Below are 19,476 nucleotides of genomic sequence, written 5' to 3'. Positions count from 1 at the left end.
AGGAATCTTAAACTTTAAACTTATTTTGAAAATATTGTAAAAAATGGAAAGTAATTAAAAAAAAAAAAGTCTTTATTTCTGGGGAACAATCTGAAATCAATTGAACTGAAAAAAGTGTTTGGAAGGTGAACTTTTCGTTCAATGTAGAGAGTGACATTCTGAGACAATTTACACTTGGCTTTTCATTTTTTAGTGGTAGATTTTGAGTTTAACTTTTTATTATTTTATTAAGCAGCTCTCTCTTTAAGCAGTCTGGTTGCTAGGGCCCAAGTTACTTTAGTATCCATGCATTTGCGCAAGTGACTACAATATGAATAGCAGAGTGCTTGTATAGAAAGATTAGTAATTTAAATTAGCAATAAATGTTTAGCCTTAAGCATTTGTTTTTTGTTTTTTATATGGGGTCAGTGACTTGCATTTAAAAGCTTTGAATAGTCTAATAAAGGCTAATAATACAAAAAAGCAAAGGCTAATTGAAAAGTTGTTAGAATTGGCCATTCTATAACATGCTAAAAGTTGCAGGTTTCCCAAGAACACGCATGCCAAAGTAATGGATTCTAGTTTGGTCGTACTTTTTTTTATTTTTAATCGGATTTTTAGAAATAAGGCCCCCCGTGTTTAAAAACAGGCAACTAGGGCCAAGGCCTTCTGCCCATAATCATAGGCATCATCATGTGGGTTAGGGTCTTTGGGGGTCAATGACATTTCCTTTATTCATGGAAACAAAGCCCAGTGGCAAGGGAAGCTTGGACTTATGAATAATCCATAATAAAAGCCATTCAGTCACCTAATATATGATGTGTAAGGTCAAATGTTTATTTTTGACTTTTTCAGTTCAGCAATGATTTTATGGTTTCCTTTGTAACCTCCACTTTACTCCACTACTTTCCATCTGTTACTTTTTCTTTTCCCAACTGTCAGAAATCTGCCTTGAGAGAACCAACTCTTCATGTACCCTGCAAACAGTGGAAACGTAGCTGCTCTCGTGCCTGGATTTGCAGCGAGTCTGCAAAGATACAGGTCTGGGGCTGCATAAATTAAAGGATGGCATGCCGTCCAGCTGCAGGGGTAATTGGCTTGATTCTGGAGCACTAGACGCTTAGTGCTCCAGTATGAAAGTATGCGCATGCACACAATATTGTGGGTGGGAGGGGGTGCCTCCGGAAGCTGGCCTCCGGATGCCCTCGGGTGAAATCCACACCTGCTCTTGGTGATTTTTTTGTCTTCTGCCTTTTTTGCTTTTGCTTCCCTTTAATCCAAGTGGCAAAGAAGGTTAAGAATTGTCAAAGTAGGCAGAGAATATACAGTGGTGCTTGACATTTTGTGAACCCTTTTGCATGTAACATTTTAGCATAAATATGACCTAAAACAAGTCCTGCAACTAAATAATGAGAGTGGGTGACAGAAGTATAGCAACGTGATAGATGCTAAAATTCCATACTGGAATTGAAGAGACTGTTAGAGTAAAATTACTATACACTATATAATGTGTTTATTCATTCCATTATGTAACATTGAAAATGTCATGATCTATTTCCTTTGAATTCTGAGCATATGCACTCCTATACATGTAATAGAGCTGATCAGCAGAGAGTGAATGAATGCTGTACTATGGAAAATGTGTTTTGCACTATAAGTAATGCTTTGTCAATAATCTTTTCTTGAAGAAACCATTTCTTGCACCTGATCTCAAGGACAAGGAGTACAGACCACATGACATACCACAGCGACAATCTGTCCAACCCCTAGAAAACTGCACTCCTGCCAGAAGGGCCAAACGGATGAAATCTGAGGTAATTGCTCATCTCCATAAAGCTGAAATTGTGAAGGTTTTGTGAGATTCAATTGTACAGCTTGTTATTATTGCTTCCTTCAAGGTTGTCACCATTAAAACTGAACTAGTAGAAGTTCCTGAACTAAGACCACGGGCCCTTCGTCGTAGAATGGGATACACCCCAAATAAGTGTGAAAAGGGTAAGTAGAAGAAAGTTGTTTTATAAACCTAAGGGGATACTTGTTTTTGAATAAACCAGTTCTCTCCTAAAAAAAAACTTTCAGTTGATCTTAATTTTTGATAGTTTTTGAATAATTAGCATTTTTTACTTGCCACTCTTTCTGGCCTGCAACCAATATTGCTATCTGGTTGTTGAGCAACCAAAAAATAGATATTTTTTTTTCTAATCTTGCTTCCCAGCACCGCTATTATTCAAATTCTTTTAAAGGGATTCTGTCAATTTTTATGGTGTAGTTTTTATCTCTAAATGACACTGTTTACACTGCAAATAATTCACTCTACAATATAACCTTTCATTCCTAAACCAGCAAGTGTATTTTTTTTTTATTTGTAATATTGGTGTGTAGGCAGCCATCTCCGGTCATTTTTGCCTGGTCATGTGCTTTCAGAAAGAGCCAGGACTTTAGGATGGAACTGCTTTCTTGCAGGCAGCTGTTTCTTCTCAGTGTGAATGTGTCACAGTGGGACCTGGATTGTACTAATGAATGCTGTCCAGGCTGTTATCTTGTGTCAGGGAGCTGCTATCTGGTTACCTTCCCATTGTTCTGTTGTTAGGTGCCTGGGGGGGGGGGTGATATCACTCCAACTTGCAGTAAAGAGTGACTAAAGTTTATCAGAGCACAAGTCACATGACATGGGGCAGCTGGTAAATTGACAATATGTCCAGCCCCATTTCAGATTTCAAAATTAAATATAATATCTGTTTGCTCTTTTGAGAAACGGATTTCAGTTCAAAGTTCTGCTGGAGCAGCACTATTAACTGATACATTTTGAAAAAAAACAAACATGTTTTCCCATGACCGTATCCCTTTAAAGGAATTGTTCAGTATAAAAATAAAAACTGGGTAAATAGATAGGCTGTGCAAAATAAAAAATGTTTCTAATATAGTTAGTTAGCCAAAAATGTAATATATAAAGGCTGGAGTGATTTGATGTATAACATGTCAGTCAGAACACTACTTCCTGCTTTTCTGCTCTCTTGGTTTACACTGACTGGTTACCCTGGCTACCAGGCAGTAACCAATCAGAGACTTGAGGGGAGGCCATATGGGTCATATCTGTTGCTTTTGAATCTGAGCTGAATGCTGAGGATCAATTGCAAACTCACTGAACAGAAATGTACCATGTGGCCCCCCTTTAAGGTGGAGCTGACTAACTTAGAGTTATAGAGCTGAAAAGCAGGAAGTTGGATTCTGGCTGTTTTATTAGACATCCAGTCACTCCAGCCTTTATACATTACATTTTTGGCTAACTAACTATATTTTTTATTTTGCACAGCCTACCTATTTACTCAGTTTTTATTTTCACACTGAACTGTTCCTTTAAAGTACCACTATGTACAATACACTAATTTTTTGGTGTACTACAACTTTTAATATGCTTTGTTAAAGATGTCCATAAATGTGCTTCCTTTTCAACAGAGGACAGTTCTGTTATAGTAAAGAAAGAAATAGTGGAACCAGCTATTGAGAAGCCAAAAGTACGGAATAAAAAATCTAGAAGCCATGTGAGTATAGGAGGTGCCGCTAAATTGCTGCTATTAGCATGATACATATGACCAAAGTACATATACAGAAACTGTAAAATATGCCTGCTTTGGATGGCACTTAAATTCTGTTGCATTGCAGGTGGATTTGTATGCCTGTCTTATCTGTGGCAGTGGAAGTGATGAGGATCGACTTCTGCTATGTGATGGTTGTGATGATAGTTACCACACCTTCTGCCTTATCCCCCCACTCCAAGATGTTCCCAAGGGGGACTGGAGATGCCCTAAATGCCTAGCACAGGTAACATATTAAAGATATTCAATCTTAATTGCAACCACTTGCAATGCTAGAAAACTAGGAATTTGTAGTAATTTGATCTTCAGCAATAGCATAAACAACTGAAAATTTTACATAGCCAGCTGCTATATTATCTATATGTGTAACCTCCATGTCCTTACACTAAGAAATGCACTGCTTCTTAATGGCAAAATACTGAGCTGTTTATAACCTGAAGGGCTTATAGATAGTTGTTGCTCAAAAGTATGAGTGAAATGAATGTCATTGATATTTCACTGTAATATCAGATTATTCCATTGGGTCTTTTTTGTTGTAGGAGTGTAGTAAACCACAGGAAGCATTTGGGTTCGAACAGGCATCCAGAGATTACACCCTACGTATGTTTGGAGAGATGGCTGATAACTTCAAGTCAGATTACTTTAACATGCCAGTGCATGTAAGTATTACTTGAAGCAAATATATTTTAAAATACCAGAATGTGGATGGTAAACCGAGCTCACGAATATTGATCCCAACAGATGGTTCCCACAGAGCTGGTGGAAAAGGAGTTCTGGCGCTTGGTGAGCACCATAGAAGAGGATGTGACAGTAGAATATGGGGCTGACATAGCTTCTAAGGAATTTGGGAGTGGCTTCCCTGTTCATGATGGCAAATTCCGTGTTAAACCAGAAGATGAGGTGAGTGGTGGCCTTTGCAGGGAAGAAAGATAGAAAACATAAATAACTTGTTGAATGCCTGAATTTATACTTTGGCCTTCCCCAGGTATACTTGGATTGTGGTTGGAATCTGAATAACATGCCTGTGATGGAGCCCTCTGTTTTAACACATGTCACAGCTGATATATGTGGCATGAAATTACCCTGGCTGTATGTGGGCATGTGTTTTTCATCCTTTTGTTGGCACATTGAGGATCACTGGAGCTACTCTATTAATTACCTGCATTGGTAAGAAAGATGAATGGGTAATCCTGTTTTTCTGGCTAAAGAAGAAGCTTTTAAAGGGGTTGTTCACCTTCAAACAACTAGTTTTTTCAGATAGATCACCAGAAATAACGACTTTTTCCAATGACTTTCTATTTTCTATGTGTGACGGTTTTTCTAATATTGAAGTGTAAAGTGTCATTTCTCTCCTTCTGAAGCAGCTCTGGGGGGGGGGGGTCGCCGATCTTGTAAACTGTTCTAAATGGTTACATTTAGTTGATACATTTCTTATCTTTGTCCATGCTCAGCAGAATTGATACAATAGTTGCTAATACTCCAGAGATGTTGCTGAGAGATGTATCAACTCAATGTTGCAAAATAGTAACAGTTTAGAGTCTGCTCCTGTATTACTGAGCTGCCAGACAAACACCAGAGACACAAACATTCACCTTTAAACTTAGATTTTGGAAAAAAACATAAAAAATAAATAATGGAAAGTAATTGAAAAAAGTCTTTATTTCTGGGGAACAATCTAAAAACAACTGAATTGAAAAAAAGAGTTTGGAAGGTGAACAACCCCTTTAAGCAACTTGTAATATTTATTTATTAAGTTTAATTAAGGTGGTGCAGACTGTTTCTAAATATATGTGTTAAAAAAATAAATAAATAAATAAATATATATATATATATATATATATATATATATATATATATATATATATATATATATATATATATATATATATATATATATATATATATATATATATATATATATATATAATCACATACACATACACACAAATAAGAAAGAGGTCCTCTGCACTCAACCCATTATTACCAACAATGTCCACACTCTCAGGTCTTAAAAAGTGAAAGGGTCATTTATTGAAAAGAACTGACGTTTCGGCTACTACGCTAGCCTTTATCAAGGCTAGATCACTTTGATAAGCCGAAACGTCCGTTCTTTTCAATAAATAACCTTTTCACTTTTTAAGACCTGAGAGTGTGGACATTGTTGGTCAATTATTCTATATTTTATGACTGCACCCAGACACTTAGATTTTTTTTGTAACGCGAGTGCCGGCTTTTTTATATTTATTTATTTATATATATATATATATATATATATATATATATATATATATATATATATATATATATATATATATATATTTTAAAGGGGTGGTTCACCTGTAAGTGAACTTTTAGTATATTATAGAGTGGCCAATTCTAACCAACTTTTGAAATGGTATTCGTTTTGTATAGTATTTATTTGCCTTCTTTTCCTACTCAGTCCAGCTTTCAAATGACAGTAACTGACCCCATCATCTAAAAAAACAAAACAAATGCTCTGTAAGGCTACAAATGTATTATTGTTGGTAGTTTTTATTACTCATCTTTTCTATTCAGGCCCGCAACTATTCATGTTCCTCATCCTGAAAAAAAGCCTTGCTTCAGAGGCTCTGTTTTTCATATTGACTCTTAGTTAGCTAAATTGCAAGAAAAACTTATAGATTATCTGCAAAATCCCATTTAAGTGTATAGCAGCTCACATACATTAAATGTCTTCTCTACATGATAAAACTTACCCCAACTGGCCAAAGTCTCATATTATCAAATTCTCCCCATTATCCATGAACAAAGCATCTCTCTAAAATAGCAGTACTGATTTCCACAGCAATAAAAGCACAGAGGTATCGTGTAATCTTATCAATGTGATTCTTGGTAGGGGTGAGCCAAAAACTTGGTATGGAGCACCTGGATATGCTGCAGAACAGCTAGAGGAGGTGATGAAAAAATTGGCGCCAGAATTATTTATTGCACAACCTGACCTCTTGCATCAGCTGGTGACCATAATGAATCCAAATACACTAATGGCTTATGGTGTTCCGGTAGGTGACAATATTTAGAGACATCAGTTGAATCTGTGTGCAGTTAATAACTATGAATCTGCAACTACACAAACATAAAATTAAATTTTCTAAATAATTGTACGTCTTCCTCAGATTTATCGAACCAATCAGTGTGCTGGAGAATTTGTGATCACTTTTCCACGTGCATATCATAGTGGCTTTAACCAAGGCTTTAACTTTGCAGAAGCTGTCAACTTCTGCACTGTTGATTGGGTAAGTGCAATGGCTTAATAAACGTAATGTGTGTAGATGTAGTATTTTCAAACTAACAACTCTATGTACTTCCTTTCAGCTTCCTCTTGGCCGTCAGTGCATTGAACATTACAGAGAGCTGAACCGATACTGTGTATTTTCCCATGATGAGATGATTTGTAAGATGGCCGCTAAAGCAGACAAGCTTGATATTGTGTTAGCATCTTCTGTACAAAAAGATATGGCTGCCATGATAGATGAGGAGAGGGCCCTCCGTGAAACTGTTCGAAGGATGGTAAATATACCAGAGACTTAGTAGGAAATGCAGATCTGTAGGCGTGAGATGGTTAGGCCTGTATCTTCAAATTTTAGTGGTATGTATGTTTTATATATGTTTTTCCACAGGGAGTTATGAAGTCTGAAAAGATGGACCTTGAACTCCTAGCAGATGATGATCGGCAGTGTATAAAGTGTAAGACCACCTGTTTCATATCAGCAGTGTACTGTTCTTGTAACCCCGGGGCCCTTGTATGTCTTCATCATGTGGAGGACCTCTGTAATTGTCCACTCTACAAATACACGTTGGGGTAAGAACTGAGATAATGTTTTCTTTTAATGTATTGTGTGCAACAACACTGCCGACTTTTCTAGTCAGGTTTTCTTGTTCTGTTAAATAATAATTTTGCATTAGCAAGTTAATGCAAGTATTAACATTAGCACATATTTATGAAGCCCAACTTATTTTGCTGCGTTATACAATAAATGGGTGTATATACTTAACATGCAAGTTACATTTACAAACAACAATAACTGATAGAGGTAAACACAGCCCTGCTCAAAAGAGATTGTGTAATACAAATTTTCAGTTTCCAATAAATTAATTGCATAATCCTTTTAAGCATATACACTATATGGTCAACAGTATTGAGACCCCTACCTGTCTCGAATCTCGTACCCAAACCACCTTTGATGATGTAACAGCCTCTACTGTTCTGTGAAGGCTTTTCATCATTTTTGAAATATTGTTGGTGGAGTTTGCACTGATGTTTGAGATCAGGCCTGAATGGCTGTTGACATAGCTATGCATCCCACCGGTGTTCAGTGGAGTTCAAAGTCAGAGTTCTGTGGTCATCTACTTCTGTCTCAGCAAACCACTTTGTGCATTATTGTGCTGAAACGGGAAACAGCCTTTCCTAAAATATTACTATGATGTAAAAAGAGTACGGAATTGTCAAGAATGTTGTACTAGGCTGTAGCCTTAAGGTTTACTTTCAGTGGAACCAGGCTTCCTAGCCAACCATTATCTTTCCTTGTCCACCAAACTTTATCATTGTGCATTCATTTAGATTGTATTTTTTCCACAGGTACTGTTACACTGTTGATGATTTATATCCTATGATGAATGCTGTGAAGTTGCGAGCAGAATCATATGACAGTTGGGCAACAGAAGTCATTGATGCTCTCAAAACTTCAGGCAATAAAAGAAGTAAGTAAATGAAGTAGATTAAACTTTGAATGGTGTTCGAGTCTGACTACTTGCTTAATATACAATGTTTTAAAACCATCTGCCGGGCACTTTCAAACATCATTTCACTGTACTACAAACAATGCTAAAAGTTTTTTCTTCTATTGTTTGCTTCAGTGGTTGCAGGTTTGCAATGATTACTTTTTGCTATTATACAGTGAAGATTCTTTCTAGCATCTATTTGGCTTTTTAGGTCTCTCCTGCCTGAGGTTATTGATTGAGGAATCTGAAGAAAAGAAATTTCCAAACAATGATCTTTTGCGACACCTACGGCTAGTTGCACAGGATGCTGAGAAATGTGGGACACTGGCACAACAGCTACTAAATGGGAAGCGTCATACCAGGTGACTGTATAGTTTAAGATGATGTATTTAGTACAATTGCAATACAGTTATCTGGAAACCTGTTATCCAGAAAGCTCCAAATTAAGGGAACGTCATGTTAAGCAAATCGAATTTTTGAATTATTAACTTTTTCTCTGTAATTATAAAATGCCAAAGTAAGCTGCATGAATCCATTTTGGTGGTAAAACAAATTGGGTTTATTTAATGTTTAAATAATTTAACTATAGTGTGGTTATCCAAATTATAGAAAGATCCATTATCCAGAAAACACACTGAGCAAGCAAGACAACTATTTTGCTAGTCTTAATAGTTAAAATCGAATACATTTATACAATGAAATGTAACTTTTAGTTGAAGCTTCTGCCAGTAAGGCCAAATGACTTTGAGAGTACTTGCCCTACAAAGATTTCCCCTTTGGTATTATGCATATAGATAGTTATGCAGACTCTTGCAATTTTTTTTTTAAGGTAATGCTTTATTTGTTTTCAAGAACATTAAACATTTTTAAACAACAACCAATACTATTACAATCTCATGTCTTTTTATATGCATTACATTATGCCTCATATTTGCTCACTCACAGGTCAACCGTACTTTTAGTACATTTGCTTTTGACTGGATAACTTAAACTCAAATTTTTGGGGCGTACCTCGGGCTTCATGTGTGAGCTTAATCATGGGTATAACCTCGTTAACTTGTTTTATCCAGGAGTCCCCTGTGGGAGGGTTGGGTCCCATTCAGTACATGATGATACATTTCTTAGCATAATATAATAAAGCTCTGAACCTCAGTTTTGCATGGGCAGTAGGCACTAAATGGTCCACTATCCCCTGTAAACACACCTGTGGAGAATTCACATGCGGAAAGTCAAGGGTATTTGGTAGTGCGGCCATTACCTGAGACCAATAGCTGTTTATCACTGGGCACGTCAAGATCATGTGTAAGAAGTGTGCCGCTGGTGTACCACATCTGGGGCAATTGTCGTTGTCTCTCTTGCCCATAGCCTTAAGTTTTAACGGGGTTGTATATAGTTAATGGAATACTTTATACTGAATGAGTCTTTCTCATGGATATTAAACTAAGTAGATATTGTCTCCGTAGCTTCATCCCAGTTTTCCTGAGTGAGCTCTGGTATCTGCACCTGCCATTTATTTTGTGCAGTACAGAATGGAGGGGGATGCTTGCTAGTAAATTGTGATGAAGTGTGGACATTCGTTTTGTGGGCTGTCTACCGATAAGGACTCTTCCAGTACAAAGCTGGTTGTAACCAAAGTGTTCCAAACTTTGCCCTGAACAAGTGACAAATTTGAAAGGATTGCTGAATACTGGGGACAATATATTATGGAATAAATGAGTTCTGTTAAGAGGTGGTCTAAATGTTGGATTCAAGCCCTAACAATAGATAATGCTTGTTTATAAAAGCAGGAACACTGTCTGTGTTCTGGACCATAACATAATAAAATGCAGGCAAATTCTCTAAAACCTACTATACCACTTATTTTTTTAATTTTTTTTTCTGTTATTGTTGTGGATTATGATGCTTTTGTCCTTTATTTGTATTCTATTTTAAAAAAATTTCTCTTATTTTGTTAGGTTCAGGTCAGGTGGTGGAAAGTCTGCAAACCAGCTAACTTTTGCGGAACTCAGGTCTTTTGTAAAACAGCTTGATTCTCTACCCTGTATTATCAACCAGACACCTCATCTTAAGGTAATTTGTGTCTCTATATCTCTCTCATGTATAACATTGTACTGATTTATCCTGCTATTATTCGAAGAGTAAAAAACTGTATATAAGCACTTGACCCTCTTTTTTTGACCATTAGGTTGGGCTCTCTGAAACTTCTAGTTTACTGAAATGTTCACCCAAATCTCCTTCACTCTCGTCTCCTTCTTATACTGTCTCAAGCGGTCTTAGGGTTTCACCTTGCACCCTTATCCCTGACTGTATACATGCACACACTCCATGTTTTTGTCTTGTAATTTAATTTTTATCCACTTTTTCTGTGTTCTGAAGGATCTGCTTTGTCGTGTGGAAAAATTCCAGTCACAAAGCCAAAGACTTCTATCAGCAGAAATGCCACAAGCCTGTGAATTGCAAGATCTGCTTGACTCTAGTTTTCAGTTTGACTTAGACTTGCCGATGGGGCATATTCGAGAGCGCCTTGAACAGGCTAGATGGCTTGAGGAGCAGCAGCAGGCATGCAAGGATCCCAGGACATTTACATTGGATGTCATGAGGAGACTTATAGATTTAGGTGTGGGTCTCTCTCCTCACTCTTATGTAGAAAAGGCAATGGCCAAACTTCAGGAGCTGCTTACTATGTCTGAACATTGGGATGATCGGTGTAAAAGCCTTCTCAAATCCAGGTCGGTGACAAGTCTGTTATTGCTGTACTAAGAATGGCTTTGGATGCAAAGTGGGGGGAAAATTATGTTGTACCATTATTGATTTCTTATATTTCAATTAGGCCCCGTCAACCACTTGATACCTTAACATCAGCTTTAAGTGAAGTGGAGAAAATCCCAGCTTATTTGCCCAGTGTTGAATCCTTAAGTGATGCTGTACAAAGGGCCCATGAATGGTTGCAGGAGGTGGAAACAGTACAGGTTAGCATAATTTCACAATCTATTAACATTTGTTAATTTTACAAAGAAATGTCAGTTTTGATTTTTTCTACTTTCTCTCCCAGGCTGGTCCCAGGGTTCCTGTGCTACACACACTGATGGAACTTGTCACCCATGGGCGAGCAATTCCGGTTCATCTTGCACCTCTGCCAAGGCTTGAAGCACTAGTGGGAGAAGTCCATGCTTGGACTGAATGTGCATCTAACACTTTTTTAACAGCCAACTCCCCATACACACTGCTTGAAGTAAGCAAATACAACTTAATTTAACTTTGTATCTTATGTGACACCTGGTGCAACATTTAAAATACTACAATACTACTTTAAATGTGTATTTGTTCCTTATTAGTTTGAGATTTTTGTAATATACACTCAAATACATGTAATGTAATTTTTACCCAATGAATGAAAATTTAATTCTAACCAACTTTTCAGTATACATTCAATAAAAATGTTGAATGGTTTTGTTATGGTGTAAATGATTGCAAGGATGACTTTCTGTCTTTTGAACGAATATATAGCCGCAAATAAGTCTTTCATGCTTCTTTGCAGGTCTGTTCATCAGATTAATTTTTCTACATTGTTTCAAAAGTTAGAACCACCAGGAAAGAGAGTAGGGGAAAAGGAGATTTTGTGTACTCACCGTTAAATCTCTTTCTCTTCAGTCGCTTGGGGGACACAGGGACAGTGGGGTATAGCTGGAACCACTCAAAATAGAAACTTGACACCTCCTCCTCCTGCTATACCCCTCCTCTGTAGGCAGAGACACTCAGTTCGTACCAAAGGAGAAACAGGAGGTTATCAATAATCAACAGAAAACTAATTACAAGAAGAACAGTCTGAAGCCAAGAGAAGGCCTCTATTCAGGGAGGGAAGCCCTGTGTCCCCCAAGCGACTGAAGAGAAAGAGATTTAACGGTGAGTACACAAAATCTCCTTTTCTCTAGGTCTGCTTGGGGGACACAGGGACAGTGGGGACGTACCAAAGCTGTACCCTGAATCTAGGGCGGGAAGTAGAGGCCTACGTGGAACCAGCCACTGCAGCCTGAAGTACCTTCCTGCCATAGTGGGTGTCAGATGCCACAAGGTGCCAAACTGGTAAAATTTGGCAAAAGTATGGATCGAAGTCCACGTTGCAGCCTTGTTCCGCTGAGGCTTATTTTCGAAAAGCCCTCTGGTGGAATGTGCCCTGATTGATCTGGGGGAACCTGACCCTGTGATGAATAGGATCTCTGGATGGCCTGCTTTATCCATCAGGATATGGTGGTCTAAGGACAAGGAGTCCGATAGACGGATGTCCTCAACCCGGTGCAGGTAAAACTTGAGGGCCCTAACGGGGTCGAGGGTGTGCAGTGCTGCTTCCTTCGCATTGGAAAGGGATGGGCAGAAGGTAGGAATCGTAATTTCCTGGTTGAGGTGGAAAGTGGAAACCACCTTGGGAAGAAAAGAGGGAGAAGTATGAAGTACTGCCCTGTCGTTCCGGAAGGTCAACAGAGGAGACCTACAGGATTGGGCAGAGATCTCAGATACTCTCCGTGCTGAGGCAATAGCCAGCAGAAAAAACTGTTTTCCATGTGAGCCACTGAAGTGGAATAGAATACATGGGTTTAAAGGGAGCGTGTTGCAGGGCACGTAGGACTAGGGTTAAGTCCCAATTTGGCACCGGTGAAAGTACCGGGCGCTTTATGTGGGCCATTCCCTGAAGAAAAATCCTAACATCTGGGAACAAGGCAAGAGGTCTTTGGAACAGGATGGAAGTGTCGAAAACTGAGATTTCAGTGATCCGAGGGACATGTGCAGGGACAGTCCCTCCTGTATAAGGCCAGAAGGAGTGGAGTGGAAAACTTCAGTGAATTGAAACCATTACATTGGCACCACCAATGGTAAGTGAACCAGACCCAATGGTACGTCTTGGCGGAGACCGGTTTGCGGGCTGCACGCATGGTAGAATGACAGTGTCAGAGAACCCCTTCCGTCTTAGAATCGCAGTTTCAGTAGCCAAGCCATCAAATTGAGGGTGGCAGGACAGTGGTGAAGGATTGGACCCTGTGAGAGAAGGTCCAGGATGAGAGGCCAAGGTTCCTCTACTGAGAGATGTACTAGATCCTAGACCCAGGATCTACAGGGCCATGTTGGAGCTATGAGTATGAGAGTATGAGTTCTCTCTGAAGTTTCTTGATCTTTCTTGGAATGAACGCAAGATGGAAGTCCCAGGGAGAGGTGAGGGCGTCTGCCGCCAGAGGGTCCCTGGACCTTGCAAAGAAGAGAGGAACTTTACGATTGTGATCGACCTCTGGCGTCCCCCATCTTTGAGTGATCTTGTGGAAGATGTTGTCCTTTACAGGCCACTCGCAGGGATCTAGGGATGTCTGCTGAGAAATCTGCTTCCCAGTTTAAGAGACCTGGAATGAAGATGGCTGACAGGCGAGTCGGATTGCCTGTATCTCAAGAAGGTTGATGTGAAGACATTGTTCCGATAGAGACCAGCGACCCTCCGCTGACCGACCCTCTGCACTGCTCCCCAACCGGAGAGGCTTGCATCTGTGGTGAGCAGTCACCATTCTGGATCCCCTAGGGGTCTGCCCCATGTCAGGTGACTGGTTTGCATCAACCAGAGAAGAGAGACTCGAGTCCTGCGGGATAAACGAAATTCCAGGAGAAGGGATTTGTGCCTCCAGGCCGCAAGAATATTCCACTGAAACTCCCTGAGGTGACGTTGGGTGAAGGGAACTGATTCTATCATCGAAACCATGACTCCCAACACCTTCATGTAGAATCTCGCGGTGTGGGACTTCGAGAGGAGAGACCGCACGAGGGTCCGCAAATGCTGGACCTTGTCACTGGGAGAGTTTGTGTCTGGGTGTTGAACTGCATCCAGAGGAAGACCATGGATTGGCTTGGGGTTAACGAGGACTTGTCCAGGTTGATGAACCAACCAAACTCCTGTAATCGAACCATGGTGAAGTGCAACGCCTGCTGGGCCACTGCAAATTAAGGTGCCTTGATCAGGAGATCGTCCAGATAAGGAGTTATGGAGATCCCCCTGGTGCGGATTAGAGCAGTGGCCACCGACATGATCTTGGTAAAGACACGAGGGGCCGAGTTCAGGCCAAGGGGAAGGTCTGTGAGTTGGAAGTGGCGATTTTGGAAGGCAAATCGCAAGAATCTCTGATGGGGACAGAAAATTGGGGCCGCGATGACAGACCTGAGGAATTCCAACTTGAACCTTCGCGGTCGAATGAAAGTGTGGAGTTCCTTGAGGTCCAGGATTGGCCGAACAGATCCATCCTTCTTGGGAACTACAAACAAGTTTGAGTAATAGCCTCGGAATCTCTCCTCAGTCGGAAAAGGGATGATGACCTCTGAACGGATAAGCTTGCCGATCGCGTCGTGCAGCGCCTGAGCCTTTTGATGCCCCTGAGGATATCTGGACATGAAGAACCGGCGGGGCGGGAGAGAAGCGAATTCTAGGTGGTAGCCCTGACTCACGACCTTGTGTACCCAGGCGTCTTGAGTCAGATTCTTCCAGGAGTCGGCAAACCTGCAAAGTCTCCCCCCCCCTACGGCTGAGTCGCTGAAGGGAAGAAGGGGTGAGTAATGCAGACGTGGACTTGCGGGACTGCCAGGATGGCCTGGACATTCCACTGAAGCGTCCTCTGCAGGTGGTGGAGTGTCGTGAGAGACTTTTTTGAAGACAAGTCCGCAGTTTCATCCAGAGAGATCTGCGAACCGATACCGACAAGTCAAGTCGGCTGAAGTTCTGCTAATCACCTGTAGCACATCGAGGGAGGCTTCACATAGGTAGTCAGCCTCCTTGATTTGCGAGGCCAAATGAGCGAGTTCTTCACGGGGGACCCTTGTGGCAATCGCTCGGCATAAGGCGTCCGACCAAGTTTGGACGGCTCTACTTACCCAAGCCGAGTCTAGAACAGGCCGAAGGGAGGTACCTGAAGCAGAGAAGAGGGAACTTAGAATGCCCTCAAGCTTCTTGTCCATGGAGTCCTTGAAGGAGGCTGCATCAGGAACTGGTAAAGCAGTGTCCTTAGATAGTCGAGAGACAGGTGCGTCCACTGAAGGTGGGGAGGTCCAATTTTCCGTTAGTTCCTGTGGAAAAGGATATAGTTTGAGAAAAACGGCGGTTAGCCTGGAAACATCCCTCTGGCTTGAACCATTCCTGTTGTATAATTTGCTCGAGTTGAGCATGAGAGAGGAAAGGAAGGTGAGGACCTGCTGCGGCGCTTAAACAAGGAGGTACTGCAACTAGGTTCAGGCTCCTTTAAGTGAAGGGTCTCTAATACTGAAATGAGGGAATCTATGGCATCTGAGGAGAGTTTGGGGGGATTCCCCCTTACTCTGGGTCGGAACTGTGAGATAGTTCACCATCAGACAGAGCCGGATCCTCCTCGGAGTCAGGCGGCAGGGATGAAGTAGTGATGGACTCCGCCTCACACTCATCCTCGGAAGGAGAGGGGGCTCTACATTTTGGAGGCTTAGGCCGAGGCTTATCTAGCCACGGGACTCCACCAATTTAGGAATGCCGGCGGCAAGCTTAGATACCCATTCTGGGGGAGGCTGGGGGTCCAGGGGGGTGGAGTCCCGGGGCTGGCCTGATGGGTCCCCATGGGAGGCTTGGCTTACCTGAGGACGGAGTTCTGACGTTTCCGAAACTGCATCAGGTGGCTTGCACGTGGAACACAGAACGTCCTTGTGACCAGATGCGGCATTTGGCACAAGCTAAATACTTAACCGATGAAGTAGTTGCTGGCCTCGAAAAAAGGTTATCACCTGTACCTTCAGACATGGTGTACACAAGCTGTTCCTGTAAGAGAGGAATTAAGTTAACAATATATATAATGTAGGTTATATATATATATATATAACTGAAAATGCCTCCCCATGGTACTGCTGGGAGTAAAGCCTTGGAGGGGAGTAAAGGCTGATAAGGCAGTTATTACAAAGCCTGCTGCCCTGTGGCATTAGCTAAAAACCCCACTGTGTCAGAAGTACTGCCCTGTTGTGTTCTTAGAAAAAACAGGGGGGGGGGGCTGCGCTGCAGAGAAGGTGGGAAAGAGTTCTGCCCAGTGTGGCGAGTCTGCTAGTAATGGAACCTCCTCCAGAATCAATGGGAAGTAGCTGCCTGGGCGCACAATGGAGAGTGCGAAGAATGGCCCCTCCCCTAGCAGTGACATATGGTGCAGACGCACGCCTTAGAAAAATGGTGCATAAGGCACTGGCGCGCACTTTTTGGGTTGCACACAGGGTGCATGTACAGTAAGTGCAAAATCTGCCCCAGCTGTTGCCTCCCCAGGTAGAGTGAAAGACAGCCCTGGTGAAGTCTCTTGTAAAATAGTGGTGCGCAACTGGTGCTAAGCCCACAATAACTCTCTTGCGCTGCTGACAGTGAGGACAGTAGGAAACATAAGTGCCATTCCCATTCTGGACAATTTGTAGAGATGATTTGGCAGCTGTGCTCTCAATCTCAGTAAGCCACCCCCGCTCCAGGTGAAATACTCCTGAATGCAGGAGACGGTCCTAACCTCCTGAGGACACAACGAAACTGAGTGTCTCTGCCTACAGAGGAGGGGTATAGCAGGAGGAGGAGGGGTCAAGTTTCTATTTTTTTATTGTGTCCTGCCTCCTAGTGGTTCCAGCTATACCCCACTGTCCCTGTGTCCCCCAAGCAGACCTAGAGAAAGAGATGCTTATTTCAGTAGCATTTACCTTTCCAAGTAATCATTGGAAATATTTAAAGGCCACAGAAGAAACACAGTGGGATGGCAAATTGATAGGCACCCTCGTGATTCTAGTTGCTTACTTCAGACCCTCGGTGGCAGTCATTCTTTTCCAAAAATTCACTGGTCTGGGGTACTTTCCTTCTTAGCATTGTGCTGCCATACTTTTCTATTGTTCCAGCATCCCACACTTGCACATACACAGTACAGATATTGGTGAAGAATTTCTGCCCCAGGCATGCAAGGACAACATAGTGCATACTGGGGCTTTAGAAGAAACTCTGGCCTGGTGCCATGTTTTTCGCCACAAGTTCCTTTAATGAATAGCATTAATAAGAACACAGCATTGTATCTATCTGAGCCTTAAGGGGTTAGGTTGTTTGCCTATTCACATAGGTATAGCAATTACTGTGTATTTGCTCTCAATACGTTTGATCCTCCTGCTTACTTTGAGATAGTAGGTATTTAGGAATGTTCTGGAAACACAGGAATGAAAGTCCCATATAAAGAGAGCAGGAAGACTTGTGTAAGGTATCAGGCACCCAATAGTTGGGATGATGGACAGGGAAACAGACACATGGATGCTATAGGCAGAATTCCTTGAATCACAAACGTATTCTTTAATACAAAACTAAATTAAATGTGCTTAATCTGATATAACAGCAGCTATATTTTCTATTTTAGTGTGTTTGTACCAGCTGTCATCATTGATTATTTTGAATGTCTAGTCATTTGTTAAAGAGATTCTGTCTTGGTAAAACACATATTTTAATATCCTGCATTGAAATCCATTTTTCAAAATAGCAAACATACCTGTGCTTTCAAGGTGCTCTTGTGCCCTGATAAACTTCAGTCCCTCTTTACTGCTGCACTGCAGATAACAGCTCCCTGACACCTGCACTGCTAAATTGCTCCCATGCCCCATCTAGTGGTATAGAGGTAAATAGCACTCAATCGTAAAACACCCAGCTCACCAAAGTCATGACTCATAAGTCATAACAATAGTTAGTGCTGGCTCTTCCTGAAAGCACATGATCATGCGCAATGACCTGAGATGACTGCTAAAACAACAATATTACAACTAAATAAAAAAAATAATACATTTATTGTTTGAAGAATAAAATAAAATGATTTATTTGCAGAATAAAATAAAATGATTTATTTGCAGAATAAAATAAAATGATTTATTTGCAATGTAAACAGTTACGTTTTGGAACAGGTATGGGATCCATTATCCGGAAACCCATTTTCCAGAAATCTTCAAATTATGGGAAGGTCCCATAGATCTCCCATAGACTCAATTTTAATGTAATAATTTAAATAAAAAAAAATTTCCTTTTTCTCTAATAATAAAACTGTACCCTGTATCCCAAATAAGACATAATTAATCCTTAATTAAGGCAAAACAGTCCTGTAGGATTTATTATTTTAATTGTGTTTTAGAAGACGTAAGGCACTGAGATCAAAATTATGGAAATACCCCTTTATTGGGAAAAACCCAGTCCTCTAGCATTTTGGATAACAGGTGCCATACCTGTAATAAAAACTAAACCACAAAAATCATGTCAGAATCCCTTTAAAGACTCTCTACCTTGAACATATTAAATCTGTCACGTTATTAGAATCCTTCTAGACATCTTAAGTTTATATTAAGAGCACTTTAATATAAATCCCTTTTTCTCTTACGGCTCGGGGGACACAGGAACCACGGGGTTAAGCTCCTCCTCCAGGAGGCAGGACACTGATAGCAAAGCTGAAACTCCTCCTTCTCCCTCCTCTATATACCGCCTGCTTAACTCCCCTAAATCAGTTTTTTCAGTGTCCTGCTTCCAAGGAGGTAGGGACTAGGCCTCTAGGAGGCCCTACTGGTAGTGAATCTACGGTCAATGATTAGCATTGACACCCGGGGTGAGACTGGAGTCAGGGACAGTCCTGTTCTCCATAGTTAGCCCCCATCGCGGGATTCCTCGGCTGGGGTCTGTAAGTCTTGCTGCAAGCTGGCCATCCATCACGTAGGGCCTGCCAGCACGGCAGGACCCTGACTGGCCAGACCGAGAGGCTCCTGAGGGGAGTTCTGGGGTCCCTGGAAGAATGGTAAGTACCCCGCTGGTGCACTTTCAGGGACCGCACTTAACCTGCAGTTCTCCCACCGACGCACAGGGGGGAAGGAGAGGCAGCGGTGAGCGGCTCGGTGCAGGGCGCCGTCGGGAGTGGGGCATTAGGACCCAGAGCAGGCGGCTTCTGATGCGTCTTGCAGTATGACGTCACTTCCTTCCCGGCTCCTCGCGCCATTAGGACGGCGCTTCAAGGCAACGTCTTGCGCACTGGTCTAGCGTTCGGTTGCGCCATTAGTGTGCGCGCTTAGACTTATCCCCAGCGGGACGAACCTTGCACGGGTGGCTGCTGCTTCTCCATCTCCTTCGTCT

At 41.4% G+C, this 19,476-nt stretch overlaps 1 protein-coding gene across 1 annotated transcript in view; it reads left to right on the top strand.

Moving 5' to 3' along the window:
- LOC108708118 (lysine-specific demethylase 5B-like) overlaps window positions 1-19,476 on the top strand; it is a 38,450-nt gene that overhangs the window by 8,651 nt on the left and 10,323 nt on the right. The window contains 17 exon segments of the mRNA XM_018246466.2: window positions 1,668-1,793; window positions 1,878-1,974; window positions 3,436-3,521; window positions 3,643-3,801; window positions 4,115-4,234; window positions 4,317-4,475; window positions 4,561-4,742; window positions 6,451-6,613; window positions 6,728-6,847; window positions 6,927-7,121; window positions 7,232-7,413; window positions 8,191-8,312; window positions 8,545-8,695; window positions 10,289-10,403; window positions 10,710-11,062; window positions 11,164-11,302; window positions 11,386-11,565. Coding sequence (XP_018101955.1) covers window positions 1,668-1,793; window positions 1,878-1,974; window positions 3,436-3,521; window positions 3,643-3,801; window positions 4,115-4,234; window positions 4,317-4,475; window positions 4,561-4,742; window positions 6,451-6,613; window positions 6,728-6,847; window positions 6,927-7,121; window positions 7,232-7,413; window positions 8,191-8,312; window positions 8,545-8,695; window positions 10,289-10,403; window positions 10,710-11,062; window positions 11,164-11,302; window positions 11,386-11,565 — 2,649 coding nt within the window.

Source organism: Xenopus laevis, chromosome 2L (genome assembly GCF_017654675.1).
Source record: "Xenopus laevis strain J_2021 chromosome 2L, Xenopus_laevis_v10.1, whole genome shotgun sequence".
NCBI classification, from domain to species: domain Eukaryota; kingdom Metazoa; phylum Chordata; class Amphibia; order Anura; family Pipidae; genus Xenopus; species Xenopus laevis.
The sequence above is the reverse complement of the archived record's forward strand: the minus strand, read 5'-3'. Positions and strand labels throughout refer to the sequence as shown.